General features: G+C 49.0%; 1 protein-coding gene across 1 annotated transcript; it reads left to right on the plus strand.

The window, feature by feature from the left end:
• Positions 1-5,796: 5,796 nt before the first annotated feature.
• LOC146193840 (solute carrier family 22 member 7-like) lies at positions 5,797-7,392 on the plus strand. Its single transcript, XM_084600620.1, has 2 exons — positions 5,797-6,660; positions 7,189-7,392. Exons 1-2 carry the CDS (start codon positions 5,797-5,799, stop codon positions 7,390-7,392), a joined length of 1,068 nt encoding a protein of 355 aa, XP_084456746.1.
• Positions 7,393-10,703: the final 3,311 nt, after the last annotated feature.

Below are 10,703 nucleotides of genomic sequence, written 5' to 3' on the forward strand. Positions count from 1 at the left end.
ACGCTACCACCCCCAGTCCAACCGGCCCCTCATCCGCCGTGTTCTGCGCTGGAGCTTTGCGCCAGCGTGATCCTCCTATCTTCAGCGGAACCGGCGACCACGACGTGGAAGATTGGCTGTCATCATATGAGCGGGTCAGTACGCACAACAAATGGGACGACGGTCTCAAATTAAATAACGTGATATTCTACCTGACGGACGTAGCCAACCTGTGGTTCCGCAACCACGAGGCTGATATCTCCTCGTGGTCTGCTTTCAAGACTACTTTTTCTGATATCTTCGGCAGGCCTGCAGTGCGCAAGCTGCGCGCTGAGCAACGCTTGCGCCGCCGTGCACAGCTACCCGGCGAAAATTTTACGAGTTATATTGAAGATGTTGTAGACCTGTGCAAGCGCGTGGACGCTTCAATGACAGAACAGGCCAAGATTGGTCATATTTTACAAGGAATCGACGATGACGCGTGCCAGATGCTTCTGGCCAGAAACCCAGCAACCGTGGTCGACGTCATCAATGCATGCCAAAACTTTGAGGAATTACGCAAGCGCCGTCAAATCACTCGTTCTTCGCTCTCACACCAGGAGCCTCTTGCAGCGTTAACAGCTGATCCAGAACAGCCCCCCTTGCTGCAACAAATCAAGCAGTTCATTCGAGAAGAAGTTGCCCGTCAACTGTCCCTCGTTGCCCATCGTCCTGACGCTTCCTCTCCTTTGGCGCCAAAGTTGCAGCAAGTGATCCGCGAACAAGTCGCAGAAGCACTTCCTACGCTTCCTGAAACTCCTGCCGTCGCTCCCTTGACATACGTCGGAGCACCACTACAATATAGCCAACCATCTGTCCCAGCCCCTTTGACCTACGCGGCAGTGGCTGCGCGGCCTCCGCCTGAGCCGTTACCACCCGTGCAGCCTGTCCTACGCCATGCACCGCTTCCTCAAACGGCTCCGCTTCATCCGATTAATTGAAATGATTGAAGAATGTGTTCAATAGTGTCAAATTGCTCAGTATGGAAAGCGATTGTTGCTGACGCATGAGTATTGGCGTATAAAAATATAAATCTTCAAATAAAATAAATCTAAATAAAGAAATGATAGAAATATAATATAAATAAAACAGCTAAAATATAAAACGTGAAGAAAAAAAATATCGTGCGTGTGTGTGTATGAGAGAGAGAGACGCTATCGCGTTATATCTTTAACTGCGGAGCTTAAGTGTCCCCGTAATTTTTTATAACCATATGATATAATACAAATCTGACTTTATGAACACAGCCAGTTGCCCCAAACACAAACACATCGCAGTAATGTTAGTTGACCATTCAAATTTCTTTTCGTTTCAGCCGAGTTCCTCTTCCTCAGAGTTCCTCGAAGCTTCCCATGTCAGCGCTTTCATGTGAGGTTACAGCTTCAAATGTCTACTATCTGACAGATGGAATAAACAAGAAATCGGCATATTTACAAATTCCACTGAATTTCAGGTAGCTGTCAATTAGCGAACCATCGGGTGGCTCGACAAAGCAAACAAAAGTGAAGCTCACGCTTCGTTATTTTATCAGCCGCGCTGGCAGGTATAACGCACAGAATGCGAACCTGAGCGGCGCGCTCTGGACTTGGACCGGTCTAAACGGGCTGCACGTGAGCGTATTACAACACACTAGTGGGATGTCATCTTTTCCTGCTTTACTAGACGCCGCGGGTTTGGTAGCCGCTTGCTTTTGCAGCGTGAAACACGCACCTTGGGTGCACTAGACAACCGTACTGCTCTCTGCACCAAGCACTACCATTTCGTACAACTGTGAAAAGTACCTTTGGTAATCATGCCCCTGTCTTAAATCAAATACACAATGGTAAATGCAACCTGCGTACAGAATGTTTCAAAGAACGTATTTGGACTATAGCGTTCGTTATAGATGCATTGCTCCTTCTCCCGTGTTCTCCATCGCAGCATAAGCTTCTCCTTCAAGTTCACAACGCTCCATAGCACGCCAAATAACCTTGCTGTTTTAGGAGATAGCACGTTCTGTGAGCTAGCTCACAGTCAGAGGGACATGCAGTAATGCTTTACATGATGCAAGTGACCCTTGTAAAGCCGATTAGAACTGCAAACAAGCGGTCGAAAACACGCGTATACCTTGATTCCGTGCGCGTCTACGACGGTGCGCGTGCTGCAGAAGGGCACGCAACAACATGCTGGTATCATTCCGAATAGAGCTTGGTGCTAACAGTGACTGCTGTGATGTTAAAAAATGGAAGAATCACTTGTGAGTATTCCAATGCACCTTTCGGTGCATGCACGGGTTCCACGAAGGCGCGCGTTGACAGCGTTCTCGATGGGAGGCGCGGGCGGACTGAACAAAACATGGCCGCCGCGCACAGGTTCTGTTTATTTCACTAGATGGCGCTAACTTTTGTAAAGCCTCTATAGCGTTGTCTCCACAGGAGGCAAAGGATGAGTTGGAACCAATTGCACAAGGGCACGCATTACGTTTCCAGGAGCAGTGCAGAGTTTCCTTGCACGCTCCCATTTTCTGCTCGCACTATGTTGAGTTTGAAAGGTCAGAACTTCTATTTGTGATTTCTTCTATGCAAAACTCGGCTCCAGGTTGGGACGGGGTTACGATAGGTGTGCTCAAAATTTCAGCTAATGAATTCACTTATTATCTCCTGGATCTGGTCCACGAATCATTAGAATCTGCATGGCTGCCGCACGTCTGGAAAGTGGCAAAAATTATATTGCTCTTGAAAGACCCTGGTAAAGGATTTTATGTTAAAAACATTCGGCCGATAGCTTTGACTTTGAATCTAGTAAAATTAATAGAAAGAATTGTGCATGGCCGCCTCTCAAAGCATATTTCAGAGGTTAATTCTTTGAGTTCTGCCCAGATTGATTTCCGCAATGGGTGCTCAATATGGTCTGTACATGTTGATTTATAAATCAGGATTCATCTTGCAATGTGCAACAAGGAGGTATCAGCGTTAGTGACGCTCGATATAGCTAACGTCTATGACAGCATTGAACATTCCATTCTACTAAACAAGTGGTCATTATCACGTCCTCCGTTCTTCATTTATGATTGGATCAGGAAATTTTTGAAAGGACGAGAATTCTTTTGCACTGATGGCTCATTATTCTCAGATACCTATGCACAGACAAGAGGGGTACCCCAGGGCTCTGTGCTCTCACCACTCCTTTCTAATGTATTAATGTGCGATATTCCGGTTCATCCTGATGTCACTGTATATGTATATTGTCACGTAGTGGTGACAAGGCCGTACATGCCCAAAGTAGACACAGGCGTGATGGTACTGAAATAACTCTTTATTGGGGCTGACTTGCGCCCGTAAAGGAACTAAGCAACTCGGCGGCGGCGATAGCAAACGTGCTCGTCGGTCGTCGGACAAAGAATGCTCGTCACACTCGTCAACGCTCAATTTAAAGGCTGCACAGACCAATCTAGACAACGTCGCAAACAGCTACCAGCACGGGCTGGAACATTGTGAAAGACACCCGAGTGGCCGGAACCTTCGAGACAGATCTCGGTGCATATTTCGCTACAACAAAACTGATAAATGTGTGACCTGCGACATAGAGCATGAACAAACAAAGATTACGGAACTGATACGCGGTCCAGAATCAGAGTGATAAGCCTGTATGCCGGCGGCTGTTAAAAAACAACAAATACTGTTTTGAAGGTTTCGCGGCAATATGCAGATGACATAGCATTCTTCGCCTCTGCAAAAGATATTCATGACCTCTATCGTTCACTACAGGCTCACCTAAATGCACGTGAGGTCTGGTTGGATAAAATTAAATTGGTTTAAAATGTATCCAAACGTACTGTGGTAGTTTTTAAAACCAAAACCCCCTTATATGTTTCGTTAAACTACCGCTCAGATGTCATACCTCAAGTGGAATCTGTGCGGTATTTAGGCATTACGTATGATGCTAGTATGGATTGGAGGCCTCACATCAAGTCTAATGTTCAAAAAGGTGAGCATGCCCTTGGTAGGCTCATACGGATAAGTAATAGAAAATTTGGTATGCGTCGAGACACTCTTCTACTTTTGTACAAAGCCTATGTGAGACTGATTCTGGAATTTGGCTTCATTCTTTTTTCTGGATGTCGTAAATATAAGCTGCATCCTTTGCTGCTTCTAGAGAGACGGGCGCTGCGCCTCTGCCTAGGGCTTCCACAGTCAGTCTCTACCACTGTGCTGTACTTGGAGGCCCGCAATTCGGACCTTAACTCCAGTTTTCGCCTTCTAACTGTTAGATTTTTCTTGCGATCATTTGAGGCTACTCCAGGTATGGATATACCTATTTTTGTGTCAAACCCCGCCCTCTTTCTCACTCACCAGTGGCCAAGGGTCTGCATGCCCCAGGTTGTTTTCACGCAGAGCATTTTAGCAAACATTGGTGTGGACCTTGCTACTATATGTCCTATTGGTTGCTCAACGTCCTTTGTGGATATGAATTATGATTCTATATTTCCATCTAATGTGAAGCACTTACCTTCAGGTCTAATATCCAGTCTCCTATGTGATCACCTTGAAAAGTTCCCTGATCACACTGTGATTGCCACTGATGCGTCTGTGACTGCGCTGAAAGCAGCGATTGGAATTTTTTTCAGAGTCTCTTTCCTGGAGTTTTTCGGTGCGTGTCCCGGATTACACACCGATATTATTAGCAGAGTTTATGACAATTGGACTAGCACTACTGAACGTTCCCTGCAGTCAATCAAAAATAATTTTTCTATGAGACTTTCTATTTTGCTGCCACTGGAGTCAGCACGGGATGCTCTTTTGAGCTGCTCACTAAAGTATTTCATACCGGGGTGGGTGAAAGAACTACGCTTCATCTGGGTCCCCGGTCACTGCGGTATTTTCCAGAACGAAGCGGCAGATTTCCTGGCTAAATCAGCTCTTGATGCATCCGTTTCATGTACCATCCCTAATATCACCATTTTTGGAATGTCCTGTTTTCAGCGTTATCAATACCTAGCCGCTTCGTGCAATGAAACCTTGCTATCTACAGCCGAATACCAGCATCTCATATACTCATGGAAAGTTCGTTCATGTAAATCACGGCAGTGTGAGATAACGATGACTCTCACGAGATGCAGGACTCCTCGCCTAAATCTTTATTTATGTAGATGCAGGATCAGCCCCACAAACCTTTGTGAGGCTTGCGATGAGATTGAAAATGTTGATCACTTCCTTCTCGCTTGCCGAAGATTTTCACATCTGAGGAGGGTGCATTTAGAAACTCCAATTGCACGCTTGGGATTTACGCAGTCGGTCCCGCTTCTACTCTCCTTCGGTGCGAGTGCGAAGGGATTTGCGTTGCCTCAAATTTGTCAGTACATACATAACTACATCACAGCTACGGACAGATTCCCTTGCTAATTGTATTCCACATTTACAAACTTCCAAATTTTTGCTTCCTATTTTTTCTTTCAATCAATTTTGTGGTCTTAAATCTTATGTTTTTGTTTAGTTGATAATTGCTTTATTGCACTAGTTCAGTTCGTGTAGGACATTTGGCAGTCCACACTGAACCCTGGTCAATCCCCCTTCGTGGGTATGTGCCATATATCAAGGCAGAAGAAGAAGAAGACCGTGGTTCAGGTTAGGGCAGCTACAAATACCTCCCGTATTAACGTCTAAGATGCTTCTGCTATCTAGACGCAGGCTCAGTAGAGTAGACTTAGTGACGAGCGACTGCTATGACTGCAGTGATGTGTTCGGCCATGGTCATTTTCAGCGCTGGTTCTTCAATCTCGTTATATTCTCCGTGTGCGCAATGCAGTGCCACACCCTCGCCTTCAGTCTCATCTCTGGTGACGTCGACCACTGGTGCAAGCAGCCACAGGGCGAATTCAAGGTGCCTGCGGCCTCCTGGAGGAACTCGGCAATCCCTCTAGAGGCGGACGGTCACTTCAGTCGATGCAGCGTCTACAAACACCCAGGTCACCCTAACGACACGCTGATTGTTGACTGCGATGATTGGGACTACGACCCGGAGTACAGCAAGAGGACCATCGTAAGTCAGTGGGACTTGGTCTGCCACAGACGCTGGTTGCGCGCCATGGCGGAGAGCCCCTACATAGCCGGCTCGCTAATTGCGATGACTGCCGTCGGGCAGATGGCGGACCGAGTCGGCCGGATGCCCGTGCTCCTCACAGCGATGGCGGTGCTGCAGCTGGCCACGATGGGCGGATGTTTCGCAGCATCATACCACATGTACGTCCTTTCAAGGTTTCTCAACTCTGGCTGCGTGGCAACTGTCGCCGTCCTCGCCTGCACACTATTCTTTGAGGCATCCACGCACGAGAACAGGAACAGGGACCTGTGTGCCGCCATGTGCGCAGGCTTGCTGATTGCCGAGGTATGGCTTGCTGTGGCACGGCTGCTCAAAGGGCTGAACTGGATAGTTCTCCAGATCTTCATGCTGTCCCCGACTGTCCTCACGTTGTACGCGGTGTCCGCAGTGCATGAGTCAGCCCGCTGGTGCATTGCAGTAAACGACATGGCCAGAGCCGAAATGCTCATGATCGCTGCCGCCAAAGAAAATCACTTTCCCGTTTCAAACACTGACTGCATGCTGGAAAGGCTCAAGGCAGAGGTTCAGAGGACCGAAATGCGCATGCTGCTCACAGCAGGAGACGTAACTAGAGCAAAGGCAGTACAGCGCAGCGCGTTCGTGATGATCGGCTTATCGTTCTCTGCTTCGTTCTCACAATACTCATTGATGGCCGTCGAGGACAGGGTAATATTAGGAACAACTGCTTGGTTCCAGTGGGCCTCAAGCGGAACCAACCTCGCAAGTTTCGCGCTGCTCTACGCTACGTTCAGAAAACTCTCACCGCAACATCTACTAGCCGCAGCAGTAGGAACGCTCGGTGGCGTTTCCTGCGTGATAAGCCTTAGTTTCGCATTGGGATGCGCTTACGTAACGACATTGTTCTTCCTTTCAGCCAAACCGCTTACGTTCGCGGTCAAAGTCCTCATATTCGCCAACGTCTTGAAAATGGTGCCGACGCGTGTGCGTTGCGGGGCGAGTTGCTGGCTCTTCGGTTTGGGCCGCTTGGGAGGGGTGTGTGCCGTAGTGCTGTCCGTGCGGCAAGACATTGGTCGTGGCGATGTGCTTTTCGCCCTCGCTGGGACCACGCTCTTTATGTTGCTCCATGCCCAGCTCTTTTCACAGCAGCCGTCGAAGAAGCCAACTCTGGCCAGCCCTTTATCTGCTGCGGGTTCCATTCAGAGTGTGGACTTCATGAAGCAGACGCTGAACTGCCGGAATGTGAAGAAGGGACGAACCAGCAAGCCTCGTGGCAGTGGTCAGTCATCGAGGTACCAAAGCATCGAGCCGAGACCTATGGACAGCAGACTCAATTAGAGTGTTATGATTTGTGACGCAAATGGGCTTTCAGTCTCATCACTGTAATTTATGCTATCTAAGCACAACGTTATGTGAATGTAATTAATTCGATCTGTCGAATGTTTACACAGTTTCTATGCCGTCATGTGGCACTTGTATCAAGGGCAAACATTGGATATTGGATGCAATGCATCTTTTTTTGTGTTGCTTTTAAGTTGGCTTCCAATATGGTTTGCTTTTGGGGTTTAAAGGGGTCATGCAATGCCTAAAACGGGGTAAAGCAAATCGGTCAAGAGATAGGTACTCCCTCACACATCAATTCACCGCAAGAATTTTTTAACTAGCTTCATTAACAGCAGAGATATCGGCTATTAAAAATGGCGCTCCTCCTCGCTCCCCTCAACTCAACACTCAGAGAAACCAGAAAAATAAACGAAGAAAACAGCTTGGGAACTCCGCCCCGCTAGCCCCACCCACGAAGCGTCGTCGGGTGACGCTCGGTTCTCAGACTTCCGGTCGTCGCACCTGTTTTCCCCGAGCTTCGCCCATGCATTCACGGTCTCTGCCTTTCCCGTCCCGTCTGCGTTTGCATGGCTTTCAACCTTGTCTGCTGTCTTCCTCAGCCGCCGATTTCTTCACTTTCTTGACCTCTCTGAATTGTGTGCGACAGCAGCCCGAACGACTCGGGTCGTTCGCAAGCGCATGCCTGCAGGTGGGAAGCTGTCCACACATACCGGCGGCCGCCGCGGAGGGAGCACTTTCCTTCATATCCCTGTCCCATTCCGCGCAAATTAGCGTGCACTCCTGCCGAGCATGGCTTTCTACAAGACCGCGTTCTTCTATCGCGCTGCCTGGGTCAGTCTCTTTGGTACCGTCTTCTGCGGTTTGACCAACGGCGGCCGGTGACCCCTCGCGGAGTTGACGCGATAGCTGCGATAGCATCGACTCTGCATGGATGCTAGCAGACGATCGAGCGTGCGAGTTGCCCGCGTGCAAACATATGTCGTCGTCGCTTTTAGACCGGAGCTGCTTTCATTATGGTCGGCGACAGGCATCTCTTGTGCATAACGAATGGAATGTATACGCGTACGTATCACCGACGAGAGCACGGACTGATGATCGCTACAGAGTTTGGATATCGGATGACAGGTGAGCACGAATTATTCGTCCGCGAATCTTAAAATTGAGATTAACAAAAAGGATAGTGTAGTGTAGTGTTTTTTTTTTGACGTCCTTTCGCAAATCGTTTAGGAAGTGCCAATGCGTAGCGTGCACGCGTGTTTATCTCATGTGTACGCATCGTCCGAGCTAGAATCGACGGCGCAAAGCAGCAAGCAGCTCGGCACATTCAGTTCGGCAGCGCAGGTTGTCACCGCTTTCCGAAGCTACACGCAAGAATCGTGCACAGGAGCACGCGAGCGACTACACTAGAGACGCAGCGAAGCAGACGATTCTAAAACGCCGTCCGCCGTAGCTGCGATGCAAAAGAAACAAGGCCTAGCGATGAGCAGGGAGCAGCGCACAACCGGAGTACCGTCGGCCGCAGCGCCCGTGCCTGGCGGCATCGGGTGCTGCACTTACGCAGTGCGAATTTGTGTACTTTTGCGATCAAGATGAGGGTAGACCTTTTTTTCTTTTTTTTTCGACGCACACAACACGCCGCACAAATGGTCAATGCGGCAAAGACGAGACGGGACACGGGACTATACAGTACGCTGCTGCGCCGTCGGTCGGTACATGAAGGTTGATGCTGCCTATTAATTCGGTACGGTGTTAAATCGGTCCAGCTGGTGCTCGTTTCGCACTCCTGCAGCCACGCGCACTTTCAGTCGGACGCCACCACCTTCTCGGTTAACATCGCGAACCAAAGCGCCAAGCTTGGGTTCTCGCATGCATTGCACATGTCTATGCAGCACTCGAGCAGACGACTTTCGCAGCTACCGGAAGTGTGTCCGTGACGTAGTGGCCGTCGCGGCTGCAGCCAATGGCAGCCTGACGTGGCCTGTTACTCTGTGACTTCTGACGTAGGTAATCACGGCAGAATAGTCCCGAATCTCGCCACCACGCGGAAATGGTGCAGCCCGCGAATTTCAAAAAACGCTGTTTTTAAAAATTAATAATAATTCGCTGGATTTTTTCCGAGGAGTTTTACTTTGCAAGATTGCTCGGAAGCATTTATTATACACATTAAAAACGTTTGTCAGTGACCTTTCTAGCCGTTTCATGCCCCCTTTAACGTCCCAAAGTGACTCAGGCTATGAGGGACGCCGTAGTGGAGGACTCCAGAAATTTCGACGACCTGGGGTTCTTTAACGTTCACTGACATCAAACAGCCCACGGGCGCCTAGCTTTTCGCCTCCACCGATAAGCAGCCACCGAGACCTGCATTCGATTCCGCGTCCTTGGGCGCAGTAGTCGACCGCCCTAAACCCTGCACCACCCCGGCAGGCTTCCAATATGTGCATGAGCTATAAACATTATTAGTGGAGGAGGTTCGGAGCCTACTAAAATAGCCTAACGTTTATATGTACGCTTCGGGTGTCTAACGAGAAGGTAGGCAAATACAGCACTTTTCTTTCCTCGAATCAAACTACGGTCTTCTAGTTTAGTTTTATTTATAGGATTTAACGTCCCAAAACGACTCAGGCTATGAGACGCCGTAATGGAGGGCTCCAAAAATTGCGACCCTCCGTATTCACAAACCAACCTTTACCTTCCATTTCGAGGTTCTCACCTTTGCGGCTCCTTATCGCGTTTCGGAAACCAGCCTTCCTTTAAACTACACCTTTAGCCGGCCTTTCGGCCTCGGAAAGGGAGCGTTCGCTTAGGTAGCGTCTGACCTACCTTCAGCAGCTCCTTTATACCATGGTACCGCTTCGGTGATCGGTGGAACGAAGCTGCATTTACAAATATAATTTATGACGGGGTTTCAGGAGTACCGGAGTGCCGTCCGACGAGGCGTCAACAGCGCTGTCAAACACCCCACGATGGCAGCACCTCCTCAACCGCCGTAAACACCGCCGTGGTAGCCCCTCCTCCCGTAAACCGTGCGCGAACGACACGGCGTATCGCTAGCGCCGATGTCCGAAATAAAGCGTGCACAAATTTGTTGGCGTCTGGAATACTGAGCCGAATATCAAGAATGAAGCACTCGTGAGGATCGTTGACCAGCAGCAAATTGCTGGTATGAGCGATAGCTGCGATACAAGCAAGTTTCTGCTCAAGCCAGCTGCCGCCGGTGCATTGCGGTTCATTCGATCTGCTTGTACTAGCTCTGCGATTAATGCGTCGCCAGACATAATCCTATCATTCTTTTACTATGGCAGAAC

Source organism: Amblyomma maculatum, chromosome 4, assembly GCF_055883805.1.
Source record: "Amblyomma maculatum isolate TAMU_Amacu chromosome 4, ASM5588380v1, whole genome shotgun sequence".
NCBI lineage: Eukaryota > Metazoa > Arthropoda > Arachnida > Ixodida > Ixodidae > Amblyomma > Amblyomma maculatum.

Excerpts from the sequence above, each read along its gene's own strand:
- LOC146193840 (XM_084600620.1), top strand. The coding sequence starts at position 5,797 with ATGCAGTGCCACACCCTCGCCTTCAGTCTCATCTCTGGTGACGTCGAC. Across the intron at positions 6,661-7,188 it reads TGCTGCTCACAGCAGGAGAC|CTCTTTTCACAGCAGCCGTC; the intron begins GTAACTAGAGCA and ends CTCCATGCCCAG.